General features: G+C 46.0%; 1 protein-coding gene and 1 long non-coding RNA gene across 2 annotated transcripts; both read right to left on the reverse strand.

Moving 5' to 3' along the window:
- Positions 1–1,488: 1,488 nt before the first annotated feature.
- Positions 1,489–22,180, reverse strand: RSAD2 (radical S-adenosyl methionine domain containing 2). Its single transcript, XM_040622853.1, has 6 exons — positions 21,212–22,180; positions 14,736–14,897; positions 10,398–10,627; positions 7,731–7,880; positions 6,909–6,941; positions 1,489–4,695 (listed from the first exon to the last, which is right to left on the reverse strand). Exons 1-6 carry the CDS (start codon positions 21,561–21,563, stop codon positions 4,531–4,533), a joined length of 1,092 nt encoding a protein of 363 aa, XP_040478787.1. The 5' UTR covers positions 21,564–22,180; the 3' UTR covers positions 1,489–4,530.
- A 659-nt stretch (positions 22,181–22,839) lies between these two features.
- LOC121100957 lies at positions 22,840–25,488 on the reverse strand. Its single transcript, XR_005832739.1, has 2 exons — positions 23,021–25,488; positions 22,840–22,934 (listed from the first exon to the last, which is right to left on the reverse strand). It is a non-coding gene; the product is annotated as an uncharacterized LOC121100957 (long non-coding RNA).
- Positions 25,489–25,754: the final 266 nt, after the last annotated feature.

Genomic DNA, 25,754 nt, shown 5'->3' on the forward strand with positions numbered 1-25,754 from the left:
CACAGAGAAGCTTTATATTATTATTATTATTATTATTATTATATTTTTTCTGGATAAAGTGAATTCCCAGAACATGAGATATATTCACATTCATCAACAAATGTGTAAGCAACTCAAAAACCAAAGCAGGTGATTTTTTTCAAACCAGCTGTGGTTTTTAGAAGGACATTGAATGTCTTCTCATCTTTTAGTGTGAATTGTGAGGAACTGGCTGTTCTCATTAAAGTATAAGAATGCTAATTGGCTTTAAAAACCTTCAGAAGATTTTATGTGGGAAATAAAATTGAGAATGAACTCAATTCTATTAAAAAATATGCCTGACCAGAAAGATGTGAAGTAAATTGGCAGTTACCTCTGCGTGATACAATTATGGATAATTTTTATTTTCTTCATTTTGCTTTCCTCTGTTTTTCACATATACTTCAAATATGGATTATTTTTAGAATCATGGAAAACAATGTTAAAGTCTGATTTTTCAAGCCCATCTCAATAGCATCTGAGTTGGACTTGCCATGCAGCTTTTCTGTGTGATTCACCCTTTCTTTCCCCGACTGGGTAGGGCCCTTAGCAGCAGGGGCTTGACGTGGAGTTGTGCACCCCAAATGTGGCCCAGACACAATTATCAAGGACTCAAGCTGCCTCCTTGAGACTCCTTCACTGTCTTCAAGGCCCTGGATCTGACCCCTGTTCTCTAGGGCTGGAGCCCAGCGTTGGCGCCCAGGAGGATGTGGGTAGTGAAGCCACACCTCTCCCGAAGAGCTGAGTGCCCTAACCAGCGGTCGGGTGCAGGGGCATGTCTGAGAGAATGCTGCATGGCCAAGGAGGACCAGTCCAAGTCTGGAGGGCACGAGGTAGACACTGCGGCCAGGAATGCAGAGCCCTTGGCTCTAACGGCCTAGAATTGAGAGCAGAATCAGAAAGGGACGAGCTGAGATGCCCTGAGTGAAGAAATAAACCAGTTACAGGAGGGCTGGGAGGGTGGAGGCAGAAGTGCTGGCGGGCAGGGGAGGGGCTTGCTGGGCCCCCGTTGGAGGTGCCCTTGCAGGGCGGGTGGATGCAGGCAAGGAAGGGCTCAGGAACTCAACCGACAGCTAGGAACTGGGTGCTAGAGGTGAGCTCTGCACCTCCTTGGACTCCAGTGCAAGGCACCTGCTGCTCCTTGGACGGCTGACCAGCTCACACTCAGAGCGCGGAGCTAGGAGCACTGGTGCGGAGGCCGGTGCTGTCCCTGACACCATCGGGTTTGGGACACCTGCTCCCCGAAGCGCTGGCTTTCATTTTAGAATACAAAGGGCGTTTTCCCCAGTGACTCATCTCCACTCTACCTTGTTGCCGATTGGGTTGCCTAAATGTGCTTATTAATTATTGATTAACCTTGTTGATTTTTAAATTGTACTTGCCTTTAGCAATGGCAGTTTGTAAAAACACACAATTACTTTAAATACACACCAAGGAGAGGCTTCATTACATTGACCCACTGAGAGAAGGCACTGTACAAAATATATTTTAATACAACATCTTACAATACATCAGACTGATAAGAAAATATATTTTTCCCCCAAATTGAAACCTATATACACTCACGACAAAGCCTTAAAATCTCTTACAGCATGGTCAGTCTCCCCCTAATAAGAGCTGATTAAAGTCTTTCAACAAGAGGACAGCCAACAAGATGAATTATTGCCTGATGGAGCCTCACTGAGACTGTGTTCGCTGCTTTTAGCATCATGGCTCTTCCTACCAACCCGACAACTAGACTCCGAAGGCCTGGAGATGGAGCAGGACCACATTCCAGATGACTCAGCGGGGTGATCTCAACCATCTTCAGACTTAAAATAGGCAACTTTCATGTCCTTTATCACTAAATGACAGGGATGATGTATGCTTTTTAAGCCAATATGCTATTACTAATGTCTGATCTTCCTAGGTTTAAGGCAAAATTCTATTCATATTCTATTCTATTCACAATGTAAACATTAGCAATACTTCAAAGCACTGCAAAACCTTTGCCCTCGACACTTACATTGAGACACCTCAGATAAATTACCATTTGATATTTTCCTTTCTTTTTCATTCATTTTTTTTTTTTTTTTAATTCCAGGTAACAAAAAGTGTTGTCTTAGTTTCAGGTGTACAACTGAGTGACCCACCACTCTGTCCACTGCTCAGTGTGCACCGTGATGAGTGCCCTCCGACTGTCTTCTCAATAAAAAAGAATGTCTCACAAAACTGAAAATTCCTATTTAAAATTGAAAAACTAAAGCAAAATATTATGTAATCCAAATTTGAATTTTACTCTAATGCTATATGTCCTCAGTTCTTCCCCTTAAGAAAAAGAAACATTTAGATATTTTAAACATTGCAAATCCTGACAGGGCAGGGAGCGCAGTTGGAAAAACATTTAAAATGCGTATTTCTCAGGTGCAGTTGTTTTGTTTTGTTATGCTTTAGAATTCCCTTTGGGGAAAGAGTTATATAATTCCTGGCATTTTGAATTTGAGTGAATTTGAGAGAAATTCATTCCAACTCAGAGGATGTGGGCTTCCCATCTAGATTTTGTGTCAAATAATAATGATTGAGCCCTGCTGTCTACTGGACAACGTCGTCAGTGCTTCCACATCCATGATCTTTCTTTGCTGAACTTGCTCTTGATGAATAATGTGGAGATCAGCAAAGTGCGCTCACGTTACATTAAAAAGAAAAAACACCTTTTATGTTTATACTGATTATATTAAAGTCATCCTAGCTCAACGATGGTCAAAACGCACACAGGAAAAACGTTTCCTAATTCATTTTTCTCTTAAAATATAAGACAAAATAAAATGGAAGATGCATGACAACCCATCCTGTTTTTAAAATTAATTAATTTTTAAATTTTGTTTATATATTTATTTTACCATTTATGTTACCCTGTTTGAGATGGGACACAAAAATATTTTAGTTGAATTACAGTGACTTAAAATCTGAAGTAGAAATATCTTTTCTGAGGAAAAAAAAATTACAAAAACCAAACTTTCAAAACCACTAAGTCTGGAAACTGGATTAAATGGAATTTCTGTGTGGCTGCTTAATGGACTCAAGCAACATTTAATGCCACCTAGTGACCAACACCGGCATGGCAGCTGGATTAAAATTTTTTTAATGCTTGGGCAAAAAAATTTTCCATGATTTTGCTTTTCTGAAACAATGATAGGAAATTATTGTTCTCCAGGCAATGAGATACTGTCTAAATTACATAAACAAACTGCATGTGATATTTCCATAAGGAGGGGACTTTGTTCTCTGACACCCAGTTTAGGTGACATTTTCCGAAAGAAGCTAGAAAAGGAAGGCACAGAATCTTCTCCTATTGACCCAGATTATATCCTTATTGCAAGTGATTCAGAGTTAGTTGAGATTCATTATATTGTGCCATGGCTTCATTTACGCAAAATCCAGGTACATTCTAGACGCTTCCACACCTTCTTTCCCACATACCAGCCCAGTGTTTTTTCCTAACTCATCTGGCTGATCTGTAAGGTGTAAGGTGTCGTTTCTTTTTAAGATTTTTTTTTTTAAATTCACTTGAGAGAGAGAGAGAGACAGAGAGAGACAGAGAGACAGAGAGAACACAGGCAGGGGGAGCAGCAGGCAGAGGGAGAAGCATACTCCCCGCTGAGGAGGGAGCCAGATGCAGGGCTCCATCCCAGGAACTGGAGAGCATGACCTGAGCCCAAGGCTTAACCATCTGAGCCATAAGGTGTCATTTCTCAGAGATGTGGGGACAACCGTCTGTTCAAATGAACTCAGGTGTTGTTGCTAGGCAGACTCAGGTGGTAGGAGTAACAGGTTCATAGAGCAACCCAAACACGGACCCTGTGTCAACTCTGTCATGAAATGTAAAGGGTTTGTTTGTTTTGCTGAGACACTTGGAAGAGAAAGGAAAGCAGCCTATGTTCATGGAATAGTCAGCAAGGGCCAGGGGTCGTGCAGAGCACGGGCAGACGAATGATCTCCTTCTAGGTACTTACTGAAAACTGATGAGATGATCATTTCCTACTCTTGGAAACACCTGCTGACTATTTCCAGACTCCTGGGTCAAGAGTCCAAGACTTCAGTGGTAGAAAGGCAGACAGGGAAAAGCATTGGAACAAGCAGAGTAATTAGGGGAGAGATTTTGTAATTGCTCTAGGTGTGAAAATTGGCATCTCAATATTTAGCAGAAAAAAACCCCAACTCTGTCAAATGAAAGGACTGGAAAAATAACATCAAAATGGGGGAACACAGGAGTCACAGAAAACACTGCTCAAAAAAATTAGATCTTAAATAAGCAAATTAACTAAAGTTAATGGTTCTGCATTATCTGTGGATTTCAATTACCCAAGTGATTTGTGCGTTCAGTTACCACAGATAATCGGATAGCTTGTGGAACAGAAAATCAGATCTGGGGCCATTACAAAACGCCAACGGGACGTGCCGCTGGTGGAAGTTGCCACACCTTGAGCCTGAGCAAGAGTCCCCACAGGTGGGCTGAAGGCTCCATTTTCAGCTCTACCAGTCCAGCTTCAGATCTGCCTTGCTCCATACGTATTTCCCTCCTCGCTTCAGAAACATCTTTTCATCAAATCCACTGAATTTTATGGCTTCTTCTACTCCAACATCCAGGATCGACTTGGAAGGGTCCTTCCGCCCATTCTGGCAATTCAGGAAGCGCATCTAGGAAATTCGAGACAGAATGGGGATATTTTTGTATAATTTATTCCATGAAACTCAATTTTGGGGATTAATCCAGAGTGATTTTTTGATAGTGCAGTTACTTCAACAAATACTTATTGAAGGCTGTGGGCCAGATACCATACCAAGGATGCTGACCTCCTTGAAGACCCTTTCTCTATTCAAGTAGCTCACTTTAACCAACATAAGCACGTTGGATCAATTAAGTGCGAGACAAACTGAATGAGATGCACAGCAGGTGCATGTCCCTCCGTGGGGGAGGGGTAACGTTCAGAAATTGTAAGCTGGAGAAAACAGCGTTGTGAAAGCACAGACACATGACACAGGATGGTGTCTTTGGGAAACTGCAGGTAGATGATATTGCTGGAGTGAAAGCAGCTTGTGCATAAATATATAGGCATAAAATTAATAACTTCTTTCGAGAAAGGGAAAGAGAGGCCTCAGAAAGGAAGTACAAAGGCAGGCAGGCAACCAGGCCAAGAAGACTCGTATATGCCCTGTCAAGGGTCCCAGTTTTCATCCTAAATTAAACACCTTACAGGTAGCAATGGGGTCTTCACGCTTCTCCTGACCGACCATGTCACCAAGCATCTTGTAGTAATACTTGTTGCATCAGAATGTTCTTAAAGTAGTAAAAGCAAATTTTGGCTCTACTATGTTTGTGGCAACTGTGTGGAGACCACAGAGTCTGTTGGGGAGTCTCGGTCAAAATCCCCAGCCAATCATGAGTCTCCAAAAACAAAACCTGGGGTGCTGGGGGGGGTCAGTCAATTAAGCATCCAACTCTAGATTTTGGTTCAGGTCATGATCTCAGGGTCATGAGATTAAGCCCCACTTAAGATTCTCTCTCTCCCTCTTCCTCTGCCCCTCCCCCTCGGTCCCCGTCCTTGCATGCTCTCTCTCTCTCAAATTAAAAACTTAAAAAGACAAAAATAAAAACAAATTGTTTGACTTTTCCTCTCTACCTTGAGCCCACACGCTGAACGTCAGTGCCCTCACCTGTCCCCTTACACTCGGCAACGGATGCTCCCTACTGGGAAACATCAAAGTGGTTGTGAAGCATCACTGATTAACTTGAAAACAGTAAAATACCAAAAGTCAAAATAAGTATTTCTCAAAACACCAAAGCCAAACACATTAAAGCCATTGTTCTTGGTGGAGCTCCTTTCCTCTTCCTCTTCCTGTTCCTCTTCTTTTCCCTTTCCTCTTTCTTTCTTTCTTTCTTTCTTTCTTTCTTTCTTTCTTTCTTTCTTTCTTTCTCTCTTTCTCTCTTTCTCTCTTTCTCTCTTTCTCTCTCTCTCTCTCTCTCTTTCTTTCTTTCTTTTCTTTTCTTTTCTTTCAAAATTTTATTTATTTATTTGAGAGAGAGCGTGCATGCACTCAGAGGGAGAGGGAGAAGCAGACCCCTGTGGTTCAGGGAGCCCGCCACGGGGTCCAATCCCAGGACCCTGGGATCATGACCTAAGCCAAAGGCAGGTGCTTAACCGACCTAGCCACCCAGGCGCCCTGGAGCTCATTTCTTAGAAGCAGGTCTTTGAATGGACTTCTTCATCCTGTATCTGAACTACTGGCAAAGGTTTATGAATCTAGCCCCCTCCTCTCCCAAAAAAAGACAAAGGAAAGAAAAAAGTGATTTGTTTTTCGAATTTGAGAAGGGGTAGATTTTCTTTTTTCTTTGCAAGGTAGAGGGGTAGCAATACTATCAGTGGCTTTGGGAGGGGGGCTGCAACGGCTTCTCACCGAAGCTAAGACTTATCAGTCAGGGACAAGCTGGCAGGATCGGAGCTATTAAAGGTCATGTGAAGTGGGATAGGACCTTCCTCCAAAGCACCCTGGGTCCCCACTGCCCGGGAACTCCCAGCCCGAGACAGCACGACAGAGGACTCTGCTTTTGCAATGTCAGATTCAAGGTGATACCCGTGAATCCATCGCCTGGGGTTGGTGCAAATACGGGGACCAGGTTCAAGCGAAGTCCTGCCCACGTGCTTAGCTTGGAACCGACCCAGGGCAGGAAGGGCTCTAAAGTACGAATGCTAATCAGTGACAATAAAAACATGAAATCCTGGCTCAGAAGAGAAATTGGGACCGGTTATGCTCATTATAGCTCAACTCTGGCATTGCGGCTTAATTTTTAATTTTTAAAATTCTTTTTATTTAAAAGTTTCCAAATTTTATAATCCACTACAAATACTTACATACTCATCCAGAATCAAGTAGGAATCTTTCATCTGAAAATGAGAAATTAAATACAAATTTAGTTTCAAGTGCATTTTTCAGTACGCGCGCTCAACAGTCTGTCTCATAGCTTTCTGACTTCAGGAGTCTACACTTCTTACGTGCCTTGAGTGGCTCTGGGTATGTCCCTTACAAGGCGACCCACCTGACGGTGCCCCCAGCCCCACCTGACATACATCTCCAGGGGTGTCTGTCTGTGTCCCTTCAGATTTCAGCAGATGCCAGCAGGCTGGGCTCTCTGCCCCATGCTGGAAGGGACAAATGGCACTCTGGCAGTGTCTCTGACAATGAAATCCCCAGGCTAGTTGCCCCATTTCCTCAAGCTGTGGGAGAGCCCTGTTCTTTATTCCATATTCCCAATGGCTGTCCCCACCCTACCCTGAATTTCCCCCTTTTTCAATGTGTAAAGCTTTAATGCTATTCCCCGGGAGCTCCCCTGAAGATTTTAATGTGACCTTCATCACCTGTAACTAGTTATACCTTCTGTAGGTAGCTGGAAGGTGTGCCTATCCCCCTATAGGAAGCTATCCCTGCTCAAGGCCGTGTCCTTGGAACAGCTCCCATTGTGGGAACAGTACGGACGCAGGGTCCAAAGATGGGGAGGGGGAAGGGCAGCTGAAGCTCTTTCAGAGGCCACACCGCTGGGAGGTGACTGCACCCCTCCCGTCCCGCTTGCTGAACCCTCTCAAGGATCAGTGTGTGGATCCCTCTGGGCTAGAGCTCGTGTTTGGAATCAGTCTCGAGGCGTGATGATGAACCCAGCAGTGTTTGCTTCATACAACCTTCTGGTTAGACTCGGGCACCAAACAGGACACCTCTTTGTGGCGGTCTAAGAACCCTTCAAACTCTTCATCGCTGATGACGAACTGTTGTGCTTCCCGCAGAGCGTCGTCTCCAGAATTCTCCCCCTCAATCAGGAGGCACTGGAAGACCTGGAAACAAAGACGGTGTTTGCTTTGCGAAGAGCCTCCCCCCATTTTTACCCTGAACCTCATTCCCCGAGACCCAGGTCATCTCTTCTAAGCAAAGAAGACTCCTCTGACTCAGGAACAGTCTAGAAAGACATTGCCCCGGGGCCCTCAAAGTCGGGAAGTACCAACTGTCCGAAAACATAAAACTGCTCTAGTGTCTGTTTGATCTAATCTGATAATCTAATTTTTCAGACCACCGAGTGACAGCTGTTCAGTGCAGGCGGTAGGGACTGTACACAGCAACAAGAAAATAAATCGGTTGTGATGCCCAAACCAAGAAACGAGTATTTCCAAAATGCTGTTTCTGCTCACTTCAATGTGTCCTTATTAAGGCCTCTTGACTCTGTGGTTTATTTTTCAGTTAATACACAAGGACGGTTTCCAAAGCCATGAATAGTCTTTCAACGTTCCTTTAAATAAATGTGTGCGTGTGTCTGTGCGTGTGTGTGTCTGTGCGTGTGTGTGTGAATGCATTATTCCCCCGTAAGAAATACCATCATCTGAGAAGGAAAAACTGTCCCAGGGACCCGCTCCAGGTGGGACGAGACGGCAGCTGGTCAAACACAGAGCCAGCACCGGGCCCGGGTCTGTGGGGTTTTCATGGGGGGGGGGGGATTATATATAGTGTTTAATTAACATTTTCGTCTGCTTAGAATTAATTGTACAATTCCCTAACCATTGCCTTCTTTGCTCACTCTGTTCCCACCGCCTTCCTCTGTGCTCCCTGGTCCCCACAGACCCTGGTCACAAGGTAGTTTTACTATTTGCTTTCACGGTTGTCTTGCTCAGTAGGCTGTGAGTTTCTAGGGAGGGGACACCCCTCATCGTTGTCCCCACAGCACCCAAGCCCAGTCCAGGCTCAGGGTGAGGAGAGAGGCCTGGCAGGGGTGTCACAGAAGGTGTCCCCCCAGGTTGGAAGCCCAAGCTGACTTGAATATCACATGGGTGAAGACACATATGGGCTTTGGTTCCAGAATCCACCAGCTCAAATGGAGCTTGAGAAGCAAGACGGGGGGAGGGTGGCGGGATTGGCTGGGCAAGGTTGGGGGGGCCAGCTCTGTTGTCACTAGAGCAAGCCTCCGGGTGACAGGAAAGCCCTCCGTTGATACCACGAGGGCCCTTCCGGCCCACACAGGTTCAGTGCTGGTGGACTGTTGACGGCCCGCGAGGCCAGGCCCTCCCAGGGAGGAGGCAGCCTGGGGGGCCAGGCACCTGACCCGGGGGCAGATTTTCATCAGTTTGCAGCCTGCAGACGCCTGTGATCTGAGGCGAAAACTGCTTTCCAAACAGGCAGTAGCTCACCTGCCCCCCCGCCCCGAAAACCCAGGATTTTGACCAGGCAGTTCTGAAGTGAATCCGCAAGTGGGAGCCACAGTGGGAGTGATGGGACTGGAGAAGAAAGCTCTGACATAAAGTAGCCATGAGGAGCCCCTTGCAAACCAAAGCCAGGAGGGAAAAATGTATATTCATATAGAGAGAAGCTGAAAACAGGATAATGAGGAAGACAGTAACTGCAGAAGTGAAGCAGAGATGGGGGATCAGGGAAAAGGAAAGTGACAGGCAGATGGTTCTAGAAGGAAAGTCTAAGAACCTAGAGCCTAGCCTCTGGCCCTTGTCCGTCCCCCTTCCTGGACCACAGCTCCCGTTCCTCCCCCCCGTTCTTCTTTCTTTAGCTCCCCTCCCGTTCCTTCTGGGCAGGGGGTACAGGTCCAGGAAACTGCTTTTTAAACAGTTCCCTGAGTTGATTCTGAAGAACAGCCAGGGGTAGGAATAATTTACTGTTATTTCCAAGCGTGCACATCATGGGTGCCATAAATGTACCTTGAGACTGAACTTGAGACTTTTCAGTAGCTGATAGAGGGGTTGGTCCTAAAGCACAGATCGTTAATAAACTTTGCCACAGCCTGGGGATAGTGTTGTCCAATATCTTCTAATAATTCAATGAAAAATACATTAACAGAATTTATGAAGAACATATGTCCATTTATGAATAAGCCAAGAGTTTTAAGAAGAAATCCAGTCTTATTATATTTGATAAATACATACAGGTTAGGTTTTCTGTGGGCATATTTTTCAGAACCACCTCCAAGCACTGACTGTATCTTTTTTTCTTTTTTTAAGATTTTATTTTTAAGCAATCTCCACACCCAACGTGGGACTCAAACTCACACCCAAGATCAAGAAACTCACGCTCCACTGACTGAGCCCGCCAGGCGCCCCTGACTATATCTTTTGACCTTTATCCTCCCAATACTCCAGAAGGGAATCAGTTCTAGTTTCTAGAAGGGGAGACTGAGGCAAAGGGAGTGTAAGTAGTTTACAGTTTAAGAGAGCTGGAAGAAGGGCCAAGGACCCGGTTTCCCGGCTGGCTCGGCCAATCCAGAGTCCTCTCTCACCCGCACATTTCGGGTTTCAGTGTCACAAGTCTCTCCCAAACATTTTCTGAATTAAAGTCAGCAAAAGGGACACGGTACTTACTTTCCAGCGGACAGGGTTCAGGGCTTTAATCTGTTCCCTCATATCCTCGTCCACATTGAATCGATTAATGACAGAATTTATCTTGAAGGCCACTCTATATTCTCGACACCACGCCCTGAGTTTCTGAAGATTTTCCACATGGTTCTTCTTTCCTTGACCTCGGCCGATGAGGACATTGACTTGCTCATCAAAGCTGTCACAGGAGATGGCGAGGATGTCCAGATATTCACCTGAGGGAAAGTGAGCACCTTTAAGCTTTTCCATTCAACGACCAAAGCTTTTAGGCCATTTGTATCTCTTTATGATAAAACCCATCTTGCTTGTATCTAAGTTTTAATGCTAAAAGAAGACTTTTTCTCGTACCTGCAACACTCACAGAAATGGGAATTATACTTGGGACTTTTAAAAATAATCTTGGAAAAAAATACACACATCATGAGGTGATGGAGATACTCCCATCTGACCATCGTAAAATGGCACTTGTGTGTGCGTGAGCGTTTACGGGTATATTTAACTGAGGTCCTTCATTAGTATGTCACTTCTGGGGCAGTGACTAGTTGGGATCCACGGGCAGTCACAGGTTTGGTAGTCCCTTCTGCTTATCACATACAGAACACTGCTCTGCAGAAGAACCTCAACATTTCTGCCAAGCTCTTTGGCTTCTTCTGAACATCGTTCTATATTGAATTCACCAACTACACGTTTGTAGAGACGCTGTGGCTGTGGTGTGTCAGATACAAGGGCGTTGGGTGCTGTGACACCAACATAAAGGGGTTTGGGGGAGGAGCAGAGTGTAAAAGCCCCTCCCCGCACGGCCACATATTTAGAGCTTTGTTTTGAGACCGGAGCACAGAAGATGTCGGTGATGATTATCTTTGTTTTGGTCTCTCTTCCATTGGGTTCTGTACCATTAATTTCTCCTCTGCACCCTTTTCATTTCCTCGGATGATCTACGTACCTCTTAAGCACAGACATGTGGTACCGCGCCCTCTATTCGCTGGCCACATCCTCCAAGTGGACCAAGTTTGGGTTTCCCTCGCTACTGTGACTTTGCAGAATTGACCGCAAAATTGATTCTTTTTTTTTTTTTTTAAAGATTTTATTTATTTATTCGACAGAGATAGAGACAGCCAGCGAGAGGGAACACAAGCAGGGGGAGTGGGAGAGGAAGAAGCAGGCTCACAGCAGAAGAGCCTGATGTGGGGCTTGATCCCAGATCGCCGGGATCACGCCCTGAGCCGAAGGCAGACGCTTAACCGCTGTGCCACCCAGGCGCCCCCGCAAAATTGATTCTTAAAACTACTCTCTAATGATAGAAGCTTGGGGGTCCAAGACCTTTAAGCAACTATTACCTGCTGTCTTAATCAGAGAGATTTTAAGTTCAATGTGGGGGCAAATTTGCTCTTATCCTCATGTGCACCCCACCACTTCTCAGTACAAATTGGAGGAAGACTGATGTGATCGATTGTCCGGAACTCTGAACCGTGAGTTGCAATCTATTAATCAGATTAATAATTAATTAGTCATACTAACTAGTCTCTAGTTTCTCCAAGGGCAAGCACTTGTCCTCTAGTTATGTGATAGGCTCAATGCATCCAGCACAAGCTGAAGCCAGAGTAAGCAACCGACCATCACCTGAAACAACCCAAGATGTTCTGAACACCGATCTCAAATAAATTCCTGACGGCTTATCGTTTTGAGAAGAGGAACTAACTGAGTGAGTGGTCTCTAACCCAAACAAAAGCAAAGTTCCAAACTAAAATAGAGCCCTATTGCTTATATTAAAGCCTCAGTTGGTTTCCAAGTCAGCTGAGAATCTGTCAATGGCTTGATTCTGCCCCCTCTCCAGCTTCTGCTCTGTGACCATGATATCCTCTCCTCCTGCTCTCAGACTGTCTTGTAAGAGCCCTTGTGAAGAGAGAGTTAGCACAGCAGATCTGTTCGCTGAGTCCTCGCAAGTCTCTGGAAGCGCATGGAACTATGATGGGGTTTTGGCGAATCCCTGTGTGTATGACCACCAGAATGTTCTACATGTCTCCCATTGATGACGTGTCTATGTCTGGAGCAATGGTCATGTTAAATCAGCTTGTCACGAGCTGCTGGGACTATTGAAGAAGATTTGTGATGTACTTGGTTTTGTTTTCGGGAGTCCTGAGTTTCGGTTTCCATGGACGGGCGCCCAGCAGTGTGTGCCTAAGTGACCAGCCCTGCATAAAAGCCTCAGACCCTAAGACTCCCATGAGTATTCCTAGGCAAAAACATTCCAGACATATCCTTATAGTTCACTGCAAGAGAGAAAGCACGTCCTGGAAGGGAAGGACTCAGAAGCCTGCGTCTGACCTCTCTGGACCGCAGTGACGCCTGTCCCCTGCTGTTTCTGTGCCGTCTCCTTTGCTCCGATGAACCTTAGCCATGAGTCTAACTGGCTACTGAGTCTTGTGAGCGCTCCTAGAAACCTGCCAAACTTAGAGAGACAGTGGTTGCTCCCCGAAGGCTCTCTTGGTCCACGCAAGCACACTGACTTACCCCCGGTCCTTTAAACTGGAGGTGGGAAATCGGAGGCTTACTGACCACGCAGTTATACATAAACATTGCTGTTGTTTTTCCCTCATGACACCTAATAAGATTTCAAAGTATTTGCAAATATTTAATTGGGAGATTTAACATAGAACGTAGATTTCTGAATATGGCAACTCTAACCCTACATTCCCGCAGAGGAGAAATGTCGTTGGAAGCTCATGACTCACTAGCTGTCTGTGTGTCCACCACGAACAGGGTGTGCTGCTTCCCTTTCTTCATGGCCGCACACTTGCTTATTGGCTATGACTGAAGCGGGTTTTTCTTCTGCACCTCCAAGTTCACTCATTCACACGGCCTCTCCCACGCGCGCACTTGAGCTTCCGACCCTGGAGGCAGTGATCCCGCGGAACCCACTCTTGGTACCTCACTGGGCACGCACAGAGAGCCAGTGCTGGAGGGCGAGCATGGCTCGGGGACATCGCCAACAAGCCGACCGGTTCTCCCCTGCTCACACCGTTCCCTAGCCCTTTCTTGCCTCCATGAATCTGGTTCCCAGAGTTTACATGGAAGCTTCTGACCCTGTTTCACTAAGTGACTCCCTTCGCAGACGTTTTGGTTCTCACACATCATCTTTTGGTCTTGCCCGATTTACCTTCCCCAGAGACTTTTGACTTTGTCTTCCTGCTTCACCAGTCAGATGGGCTGCCCTGCCCTCATCCAGTCTCCCGTCCCCATGCCCATCTCATCACCATCCTGGGAAGGGTATGTGGTCAGAGACTTCCCGTGAGCAGCCTCAACAGAGAGTAAATGCACGTAAACGCAAGCCCTCCTGCAGTGATGTCAAGGCTCCGAGAGCTCATGCAACGTGAGAACAGAGAATAGCGCTCAGGGGCGCCTGGGTGGCACAGCGGTTAAGCGTCTGCCTTCGGCTCAGGGCGTGGTCCCGGCGTTGTGGGATCGAGCCCCACGTCGGGCTCCTCCGCTATGAGCCTGCTTCTTCCTCTCCCACTCCCCCTGCTTGTGTTCCCTCTCTTGCTGGCTGTCTCTATCTCTGTCGAATAAATAAATAAAATCTTAAAAAAAAAAAAAAAAGAAAATAGCTCTCTAAGAGTTACCACTGTCTCCTAAAATGACAATGGTAATAACAGCTAATATTTCCCACGGCTCCCTAAGTTCCGGGCACTGCTCTAGGGATATCACATCCATGGAAACTCAGCTAAAAAGGAGCTCCACGGTCTGAGGATTCGTGGTTCGCCATCCTGGCCGTAGAGTAGAATCCCTTGGGGCCCCCCAAGTTGGTCTGTGACACACCTCGAGGTTCTGATATAATTAGTCTGGGATTCAGTACCCACCCAGATACTTTACTTAACTTTCTTCAGCAGCCAAATATGTGGCCAAAGGTGGGAAAGGCTGTTTTAGTCCAATTGCTTCATTTATGAGACTAATAAAGTGATAGTTCCTTTAATATTTAAATATTAAACATTAGTAGCAAGCAGCAAGGTGGGGGTTGCAGAACCGTGTCAGTGTCCCTGCTAGCGGCTAAGCTAAAGCCACAGGCCTCAGCACCTGCTGAACTGGGATGCATAACATAGTTGTGCTAACATTTTCTGTTACCTGTCTTGCCACACCTGTTCGTCAACAAGTATAGGGCTCTAAGTAGAGAGCCCCGCAGAATGAAAGCGTCCTAATGTGTGCATGGCTTGCAAAGGGATTCCAGTTAGGTGTCTTTTCCGGGGCCCCCTTTTCCTGCCCCGCCCGCCCCCCCCCCCAACAATCACTGCAGCAGCGGTGAAGGCAGCGTGATGCCAGGAAGCTCACCGTAGTTCTGGAACCAGCGCTCGCGGATGAGGCTCCCGTTGCTCACGATACTCACGCTGGGCAGCCCCAGTTCCTCTTTACAGAACCGCACCAGCTTGCCCAGGTACTCGCCCCGGTCGTGAATAAACGGCTCTCCTCCTGAAAAGTTGATCTTCTCCATCCCTGGGAGAGGCAGAACATGAATCTTTCCTTCTGTTTTTTCTCCACTGCACAAACACCCCTTATTATTGTAATGACAAAAGTAATGTTTTCTCAAAGTAACAAAAAATGAAGAGATTATCCCCAGCCCCCACCCTCCCCCCAACCCTGGCTCCCCATGCTCCCCACGGCATTCGGCAGCGGGGGGCAGGGGGCGGATAAGCATATACAGAACCCAGGGCCTAACCTTCTCCCCTGCTTTAAAATAGATGCACTTTAGGGCACCTGGGTGGCTCTGTCGGTTAAGCGTCTACCTTTGGCTCAGGTCATGATCTCAGGGTCCTGGGATCAAGTATCCGGCTCCCTGCTGAGCAGGGAGCCTGCTTCTCTCTCTACCCCACCTCCCTGCTCCTGCTCTCTCTCTAATAAATAAATAAAATCTTTAAAAAAATTAAAAAATAAAATAGATGCACTTTAATGTAGGGAATTGCTTCCACGGATGGATGAGACAACACAGAGATATGCAGAAAACCCCCTCCACCCCCTCCGGAATGCTCTTGCTTGGGGACTCTCAGACTGAGACAGTGCAGCACTGGGGGAGCCCCTTCCCTCTCCCACATGCTGGAAGCCTCTTGGCCTGGAATTCCTGCCCTTTCTTCTCTTGGTGAACTCCCTTGTTTTCAAAAAGCCTTTAGTAGTTTCCTGAAAAAATGCAAAATATGAATCAAGATGCGAACTTAATATGTTTCCAAATGCATCTGTGATCATTACTTTGACCAGGTATAGTATTCTGGGTGAAGTCACTTTGCACTCGGAATTTTAAGGGCATCATTTACTGTCTTCTAGGTTTTAATATTATTGTTCAGAAGCCTGATTACACTGGGATTTATAACCCCTTTTAAGTGCCTGGCTTTTTCCCTTCCAGAAGCTTTCTTTCCAGTGTCCCCAAATGCAAGGTTATGTGCTTTAGCGGAATCTGTCTCTATTCATTGTTCACGTAAGGGTCCTTGGTTGAAAAATACAGCTCCTTCTGGGACAGGAAGTTTCTCCTACTATTTGTTTGAGAACTCCTACCTCTTCTCCAATGTGCTTGTCTCTCTGGAGGTCCCACTGCTGGTCTGCTGGCTATCGGGCTTGTAACCACCAGACCTTCCTGCTCTGTCTCCTGCGTCCCATTTTCCCAAGACCTTATCTTTTAGTCTATTAAAAATCTAATTTTAGAAATCCCAGTTTCCATTCCCCAGACTCTCCCACATCCTGTTTTCTTAATGCATTGCTATTTCTTACATGTAAATTTTCTCTCATCTCTCTGGGATTATCAGTTACAGATGTTTTGAAGGTTTTCTATATTCTCTTTGCTTATTTGTTCTGGCACCCGCCTTTTATTTCAGTGTTTCTATTTGTCCTTTCTTATTTGAGTGATGCATAAAAGAGCAGAAGGGAATTTCCGTGATTGAGGAAGAAATCCCTATACAGCGACAGAGAAATGGATTATGCCCCACATGCTGGGAGCCTTGGTCTTTCCTCTGGGCCATTCTGTTCTGCCGGAGAAGACTCTTCATTTCCTGCTAGGCCATATCCCCTGGCTGCCTGCGCCCCGGAACATGGGCTCTGCCCCCCCAGGCCGACTCTTACACTCTGGTCTCAAGTATGGTGCATTTCTTCTCCCTGCTCCACCTGGAGTGGCTGAGCACAGCCTCGGTGGTCCAGATCCTTCTGAAAATATTCCTTCTGTCATCCACAGGACTTGGGGAGGGGCTCTCCTCGTGGTGGAGGCAGCTGTGAATCTGCCTTCGACCTGTAGTCTCGCTCCTGCCTTACCCCCTCCTTTTTGATCAATGCTGTACTTGCATGATTGGATGGTTCTGTCTCTGAAATGCTCTGCATTCCACGGGGTAGTCTGGTGAACTCAGGCAGCCACTGTCCTGCAGCCACATGCTGAAGACGTCCACGTGCCATCAATCAGTTCCAACAACCATGTGTTGATTTGTGGTTTTGTTCCCCTGCTTTCAGTGATGCTACCGGAATTTTAGTGGAGCGAAGGAAAGATTGGAGGGAATGGGGACATTAACTAGAAGGTCCAGATGATCTTGACATTTAGAATGTGTACGGTGATATTATCATCGGGGAGTTCATTTTTAATTCAGTTCAGTTCAACTCAGTTGGCTGAGTCTTTATTCGATGCTCTGTGCTAGTGGCTGCATCAGAGTGGGTCATTTCCAGAATGAACCCGTAATCAGTAAGCACCTGGCTCCACTAGTGAGGTTCAAAACATCTGCTCCACTGGACTTTGAGGGCGCTGAGGGCACAGGCCCCGACACCACTGCGTTTCCGAGCATGGTGAGGAAAGGACCCGGGGTGACATAGCGCAGAAATGGAAGCACGTGTGAGACCAGAGGAGGACGCATGAGACGAGTAAGAGCAGCAAACAGGTTTGGTCATAGAGCACAGTAATTAGAAGCACCAGCCAGACGAGCAGAGAGGGCTGGGGGAACATATTAAGGGCCAAATAGCAGCACATTACATCATGAAATTCCCTGAGAACGTTATTTGTTAATGTCTGTCCAACAAACTTTGTACCTACTAAAAACGAATCCTGTGCTTGGAAATTTAATTTGTGCAAATTCACTGTAGCACAGCTTTTAAAATGCCGTCCTGGCTCAGCGGCGAGGTCCTGGCTCAAGGCTGGTCAGGTCCGCTGCTTGAGCAACCAGGGAACTCCACACCGCAAGCACCTGATCGACGAGACCCTCTCTCCCTGGGCCACTATCCTCTGCCCTCTGTGTCCCAGGGCAGGGGCTCGGACAACCGGGGCAGCCCCCGTGCCCAGAGCTCGCTGCGATTGTTCAAACCAGCCCATGCGCAGCTGGCTTTGTCTCCCTATCAGCTCCTTCCTGTGAAAACCACAACGACGGGGTTACTTCAGTCCCTTCCAGCTTCCACCCAGGACTTCCTGTGCGGTGAGCGGTACCCTGCCGCAGGAACGGTAATATGTAATACGCGTAATACAAATTACACAATGCTTCCCAATTTTTCTCTCCTGATCTGCATCTGGCCTCCCCATACCTCACCCAAGGTAACAGGGTTCAGGCAAGCGTTCATCCTTATACTCATTCAGCAAGGAAGGAGTTATTATCCTGGTTTTTAGTTGCAGGAATTGAAGCTCAGGAGGGTTCAATGATTTATTTGAGACCGTAAGACTAGGGGAAAAAATGGAGCTAGGATGGATACCCAAGCTCCACAGCCTTCCATGTTGGTCAGTGGGGTTGCCCTTCATGCCGGCTCGCCCGGAACAGCCCTGCTTTATGACAGACCAAATGACATCTGCTATTCTTTCCAACACCGTCTTCCTCTCTCAGATGTGTCTATGACTGGACAGTGATCAACTCCATCATCTCACTATTGAAATCCAACGTGCTGGGAGCCTGCCTGCGTGACGGTGGTCATCGTTCATTGGAAACATCATTATTCCCACAGGTGTGGTGAAATGGGGTCAGATAAACTGGAGAGGGTGAGACAGTGTATTGGCCAGCGGCCCTTGATGAGTTTGAGGGGAAGAAGTAGAGGGGATGAAAGGAACCGAAAGCTGGAGGAACGGGATGTAGGTGCGTAGTTAAGATCTTAGGCAATCAACAATTACTTCACAGCGATGTTAACATACAAGGAGCGATCGCATTACAGCACAGATCAATAACTGACGCTCGCAGTGGCTAAATTCTATTCAGTCTTCTCTGTAAAAGCGAGAGAAGTAAATAATATACTGTAGAAGCATCTTCCGCCCGAGTAGTACATTTTAAATATAATTTACATTTAGCTTTATATTTTTAATCATCACCAAAATAGATTTTCGTTTATTAGCCAGAAATCTCACTTATAGCCAGAAACTCACATATGACCTATGTTATACCTTGATCATTTTTAATTAACTTTGACTTTATTTACTTAAAACTGAGAAATCATTATATAAAAGTATTAATCATAACCATAATAGTTTATACTCTATTTAAAAACACCTGAGTATTCACTTATTTGTGCCAGATCGCAATTTTTTGAGGTTGGTATAGGCGTTATTTTTTTTTTTTTAAGATTTCATTTATTTATTTGAAATAGAGCTAGAATGAGAGTGAGAGAGAGAGAGAGCAGCACAAACAAGGGGAGCAGCAGACTCCCCGCTGAGCAGGGAGCCAGATGCGGGACTCGATCTCAGGACCCTGGGATCATGACCTGAGCTGAACCCACTGAGCCACTCAGGCACCCGGTATAGGCATTACCTTGATTATCTACATTTTAAAGATTGTTAAACTGCTACTCAGAAAAGTTAAATGCCTTGACAAGTCTTACAAGTGTTGGGGCAAGAACTCTAACCCTGGCCTTGTGAGTCCAGAGTCTAAGGTCTTCCCACAACACCAGACCTCTCTTCATTCGTTCATTCATCTATTAATCCATCTCTCCAAAAACATTTATCAGCCCCCTTTCATGTTCTAGATATCCTGCTAGGCACAAAGACACGCAGAATGCTAAAATTCTACCTTGGAACTCAAACTCTTTGGGGGCCCAGATATTAAAAACAAAACAACAAAACAAAACATAATGGTATAATTTAAAAAGTGCTATAATAAGAGCACCTGGGTGGCTCAGTCAGTTGAGAGTCTGCCTTTGGCTCAGGTCATGATCCCAGGGTCCTGGGATCCAGCCCCATGTTGGGCTCCCTGCTCTGTGGGAAGCCTGCTTCTCCCTCCACCCTTCCCCCTGCTCATGCTTTCTCTGTCTCTCAAATAAATAAATAATAAAATCTTTAAAAAAAAAGTGTTATAATACACATTTGTAACAGGCACCAAGGGATCACAAATGAAGGAGAGAGGGCATTCCAGAAAGAGAGGACAGCATGATCACAGGCTCGATTTATGCTGGTGTTGGGGGAGAATGGGTGTAACACGATGTGTCTGCAGCACAGGGCACTGGAGGCATTGTGGCGGAGGAACTTGATGTCCCAGTGGGGACAGCAGAGACAATGATACGAACTGCAGCAATCCAGGTGAGAAATGGGGAGACCCTGAGCCCACTGGGAACAGTGAGGTGGGCTGTACTTGGATGAACAGCTGTGGATGATTGAGCAAACATAATGGAGAACAAAATAAGTCAGATCCAGTGCAGCGCAAATGGTATAATTTCGTTATATAAAGTACAAAAGCAGGCAAAAACTATTATCTGTTAGAAGACAAACTCATGGTTACCCTGGCAGGGGCAGGGCAGTGGCTGGAAGGAGATGCTTCTGGATGCTGTCATGTTCTCTTCCAGGATCTCGGTGCTGTTTACATGGGTGTGGTTACTTTGTGAAATTCGTCCAGCTAACCCCTCAGGATGTGTGCAACTTTGTGCATGTATGTTCTACTTCCATTAAAAAAAAGTTAAGCAAATTGAGAAAGAGTTGGCAAGGCTGCTAAGTTACTAGCTTAGCTGGGGCTGGAGGAAAGACAGGAAGACAAGGTGAGAAGGAAGAACAGGTCTGGAGTGGAAGATGTTGCCTTCAGATTAGCCAGGCTGGGCGCTCTCTGAGATGCCTTCGCTGTACTAATGTGATGAAGTTCGGCAAGGAAATCTTGAGAGCAAAGTCACTGCCATATTTGTATTGTAAATAGTTTCTTCTATTTAGCAGTAACTAATAGTAACTTCTTTAAAGTTTCTCGTTAGGAGCACATACATGATTCAAAGTAAAAGACTCAAACATTGTAGTTCTTTTTTTTTTTTTTTTTTTTTTTTTTAGATTTAGAGAGGCAGGAGAGGGCAGGGACAGAGCAAGAGGGAGAGAGAGAATCTCAAGAAGACCCCCCTCCCCAAGTGTGGAGCCTGACGTGGGGCTTGATCTCACAACCCTGAGATCATGACCTGAGCTGAAACCAAGAGTCAGACGCTTAACTGACCGAGCCACCCAGGTGCCCTTCAAACATTGTAGCTCTTAAGTCGAAGTTTTTGTCTTTGTTTTCAACTTGCCTCATTAATTATTTCTGGAAAGCCCGAATCTATCAGGGCTTTGGACAAACTCAGAAAGTGGCACAACTTCCCAACCTGCCTCCTGGCACATGCTGGGAGCACGGGGAGCCTGGCAGGTGCACAGACTTCTGCTCCCTTGGAGCTCTAGGAGGGATGGGTTTGCATCCCTTACTGTCTGCACCAGCCAACCCTGGTTCCAAAGGCCTAGGCATCCACCCCAAATTTACCCTAATACTCCCTCACGAGATGGGATGGGGAGCATCCCAAAATCTGCGGGAGCTCTCCCACCTGTGGCTGCCCCCTGCCGGCAGCTGCGCCCTGATTCCCTCCTGGGACTGGGGACTCACCGGCTTCCTGCAGCAGCCGTAGCCCTCGCTTGGCCTCAGCCAGGGGCAGCACAAAGGACGTCTTGGCCGTGTGGAAGCAGAAGCCACACTTGTAGTTGCACTGGCGGGTGAAGTGGTAGTTGACGCTGGTGGGGGTGGTGGGCTGGTCCGCGCCCTCCTCCTCCCCTCTGCTCTCCTGCAGTTCTCCCCGGCCCCGCTGCAGTGGCGGCTGGGTGCCCTTGCCCCTTGCCAGCCAGAGTGCTGACCTGAGCCAGAAGAACCAGAGGACCACGCTGCCCCATAGAGAGCTCAGGGGCTTCCTGAAAGCACTCAGCAGCTTTCCAGCAAAGGCGACGGGCATGAGCATCCACATGGTGGCCAGGTGCCCTGAGGCTGCACTGAACCTGGGGATTCAGTTTATATGTGCTGGGGACAGCCTATCACACAGGCAGGATGGACACACCTCTAACTCTCAGCTGAGCTCGAGTTTCGATTTTCTTCTTCATGAAAATGAAAGTTGGAACAGGGCCAAGACTGAAGGCTCAGGATCAGGGCTGGCATCTGCCTCTCTCTGCCTCACCTTTCACCTGTCTTCTGGGTCAACAGAAGCCTTCTAATCGGATACAGATGAGGACCTTGCTATCCCTCCGTATCTCCATCTAGCAGAGAGCCACAGCCTGGAGAGAGATACGGTCACCTCTTCAGAGGCATTACTCATGCATGACACCGCATGGAAGCTCTGCCCTGGCATCCTTCCTACGTGGGCCCGCACTGACAGTTTGTATGAAAGTCAAAGAATGCACGTATGACTGGCCTGTGCTGGCTGAGGACAGAACCCGCTCGCCTCGGGGCCCCTTTCAGATCACAGTCAGAACGCACAGGCACATAATAACATTTATCCTCAATCTGTCTTTAGGTATTCATCTTACGTATTTTCATAGTGTTGAAACATAGATATTTATGTTTTCCTGCATATCTATTTATGTATAGATTATTTTTTAATAATCTCTACACCCAGCGTAAAGCTCGAACTCATGACCCCGAGATCAAGAGTTGCTCCCTCTTCCGACTGAGTCAGCCAGGTGCTCCATTTCTATTTTATTTTTAAAGACCAAAGGAAGGGGCGTCTGGGTGGCTCAGCTGGTTAAGCATCTGCCTTCAGCTCAGGTCATGATCCCAGGGTCCTGGATCAAGCCTCACATCGGGCTCCCTGCTCAGCGGGGAGTCTGCCTCACCTTCTCCTTCTGCCCCGCCCCCAGCTCAGGCTCTCTCTTGCTCTTTCTCTCAAGGAAACAAAATCTTTAATAAAAAAAATAATAAAAAGGGGCGCCTGGGTGGCGCAGTCGTTAAGCGTCTGCCTTCGGCTCAGGGCGTGATCCCGGCATTCTGGGATCGAGCCCCACATCAGGCTCTTCCACTATGAGCCTGCTTCTTCCTCCCCCACTCCCCCTGCTGTGTTCCCTCTCTCGCTGGCTCTCTCTGTCAAATAAATAAATAAAATCTTTAAAAAAAAAAATAAAAGACCATTGGAAAATCAGATGCTTTTCTAAGATGGTTCTTAATTGTCAAGAGTTACAGTGGCTTCTTCCTTATTTTTACAGTTTCTTAGAAAGCACTGTCAAATTTTGTGCTGAACGTTTTTTTTTTTCTTTAGTTGTCTTTAATCAGAGTTGTGTTTGAGCAGGAAGTCTAAAGTTTTCTTGAGACCTGTGGAAGTTGCAACTCCAGGGAAGCTTCTTGAGACCTGTGGACGTTGCAACAGTCTTAGTGGGGAAGCTTCTGGAGCCATGAACCCAGCTCATCACTTGCTACGAGACTTTGGTAACTTACGTTACTTCTCTGGGTCTCCAGTGCCTCGTCTGTAAATCCAGCTGTCTCATGGGACGTTTTCGTGAAGACTGAAGCGGCTGATGCGTGTGAATCACATAAATCGGGACAGTGTCTGGAAGACTGTAAGTGTTCAGTTAGGGTTAGCTATTGTTTTTCTAGTAGTGTTATGTTCTGAATGGAAACAAAGATGACTTTCATTTTCCTTAGAAAGGAAACTGAAAGCAAATTTAGCAAAATAGCAAGCCTGTGTGTAATGATTTCCAATTATGCACTGGCGGACAGAATCCACGTGCTTGCAATCTGCTTATCCAAAAGCATTTTGAAATATCACCACGGTATGATTCAGTCAAGAAATACTCTTTTTTTCTTTTTTTGCTTGATCACGTGTATACGAAGAAACAGAAACCGAGTCAGTTTACATTTCCAATCGAGTATCAGGTACGGCACAGAGGGGAGCCATGTAGGCTTCTGAAGCCAAACATTTTAAGGTTTGAATCCTAGTTCAGCCAGGAATGTTTAGTTTCGGGTAAATTTCTTAACCTGCCTGATCTTGTTAACACAACTGGAAAACACGGGTATTAATATCACACTCACACAGGGCATTTTCAGGATGAAATGACGTAAAGTATGTGAAGCACCGAGAGTACTGCTCGTATAATAAATTAGCAAGAGCTAGCATACCCTCCAGCAGTGGGTACCAGGCACTGCCGTGCACTTTGCATGCACTAACTTCTTTAACAGCTGGGGAAACTCATGTCACACAGGGAGTAAGTGTTTGAAGTGGGATTTAAACACCTGCATCACCGCTCAATGACTCATCATTATTAGCACGTTATTTTATTATTTTTTTCCTAAGTCTGTTCTAACCAGACCAGTTTTATTCATTCATGTGTTCATTGACTCATTCATTCATTCATTCAGGCATTCTCTCCTTCCTTCTTTGCTTCAATAACCATTAAGAACCTATTTTTTAGGTAAAATATTAATAAATATGAATAAAATAGAAATAAAATAAATAAGTCAAAGTCTTTTCCAGCAAAGAACTCACAGAAGTCATTGAACATATGTTCTATTCCTTTCAATTTGTCTTTTACCATTCATTTAAGAGTAAGGTTCAGGACTGGTAGACTTCCTTATTCAAAGCCATGGCTTGCACAGGCCAGGGAGGGATTTTTTCTTCTAACTGCTCAAGACGGGGGTAGGCTGGGGGGAGGTACAAGGCAGCCCCCTTTAGGCTTTCTACCTGGGACTCAGCTGTCTCAAAAGGCATCCAAATGCAACCGGAAAACAGCCAAATGTCATCATCGTTTTCCTTTAGCCAGAGACTTTTTTCTCAAAACACCTGCTCATCCTTAGTGTACTCCATGCTCCCTGATGTGGCCCGTTTCCTGCAGGAATGTCCCAGCAGCGGCTGCAACCCATTAGCAGACTGTGGAATTGGTTCAGTTATCTGCACTCATTATAACGTTTCTGTGCCAAGTCTTCTGATGCATATTGCACATCAGTACCGTACTTCAACTACTACACATACATCGAAAGGTACACAATTCATGAGTGCACAGCACAATGAGCTCTTGGCAGCATGAACACATGTATGTAAGGAACACCTGATCGAGAAATAGAATTCTACCAAGAATTCTCCAAGACCTTCCCCCAGGCCCTGAACTCTACCTCTGCTCCAAAGATAACCCTGTCCTGTTTTCTAAAAAACATACTCTAGGTTATCATAGCGTGGCCTCTTTCTGTGGCTTGTCTCACTCAGTGCTGTGTTTGCAGACCTACCCACTTTGCCCTATCGAGAAGTTGATTGTTCATTTTCATAGCTCGCATTTATTGATTCCATTGTTTGAATACACCACAATACATTTAATTGTTTAAGATGAGCATTTGGAATATTCTGCTATTACACCATGAATTTTCTTGCACATGTCTTTTGGTCAACATATACGTATGCATTTATGTTGGGTATATACCCACGACTGGAATCACTGGTTCATATGGTGTATGTGTGCTCCCCTTGAGCACAGACCTCCAAAGAGTTTTCCAGAGTACTTGAACCAATTTACACTCCTGCCAGAACACTATACGTGTAGAAACATCTCTGCACTCTAAATGCCCCAGAGTCAGATTGCTCACAGAGAGTAAGAATGATCTTGTTCGCAGAGAACTAAAAACATCTGAATCTCTGAATTGCTCCTTGTCTATGAGCCCATGCTTCAACCACATATCTACAATAGTTCCCATTTGTCCAAAAGCTGTACCAGAATTAAAAGTCCACCCATGCTAAATCCAAATTGCTTAAATCATAAAATTTATTTGCTCTCAGTTCACCTAATGTTTTTCATCTTTATCTCTATTCTAAATGTTTGAGTTTTCCGCATGGGATTTTTGTTTTCAGTTTGCTTGACAATCATTTTTGTAAAAATTTATTCATTTGTCAGAGAGCGCACGAGCGTGCACACAAGCCGGGGGAGTGGCAGACAGAGAGAGAAGCAGGCTCCTGGCTGAGCAAAGAGCCCGATGTGGGACTTGATCCCAGGACCCTGAGATCATGACCTGAGCCCATGCAGGACTCGATCCCAGGGCCCTAGTAACCTGATACAAAGGCAGACGCTGAACCGACTGAGCCACACAGACGTTCCTGCTTGACAATCATTTCCCAAGGTATCAGCTAATGAGTGAAAACAAAACATCTCAACAACTGTGTAAAAGCTGCTATACCGAGGGACCAATG

The sequence above is a fragment of the Ursus maritimus genome, unplaced genomic scaffold, assembly GCF_017311325.1.
Source record: "Ursus maritimus isolate PB19 unplaced genomic scaffold, ASM1731132v1 scaffold_6, whole genome shotgun sequence".
NCBI classification, from domain to species: Eukaryota; Metazoa; Chordata; class Mammalia; order Carnivora; family Ursidae; genus Ursus; species Ursus maritimus.

Excerpts from the sequence above, each read along its gene's own strand:
- RSAD2 (XM_040622853.1), bottom strand. The coding sequence starts at position 21,563 with ATGTGGATGCTCATGCCCGTCGCCTTTGCTGGAAAGCTGCTGAGTGCT. Across the intron at positions 6,942-7,730 it reads TGCCCGAGTCTAACCAGAAG|ATGAAAGATTCCTACTTGAT; the intron begins GTTGTATGAAGC and ends TCTCATTTTCAG. Across the intron at positions 4,696-6,908 it reads ACTTGATTCTGGATGAGTAT|ATGCGCTTCCTGAATTGCCA; the intron begins GTAAGTATTTGT and ends CGAATTTCCTAG.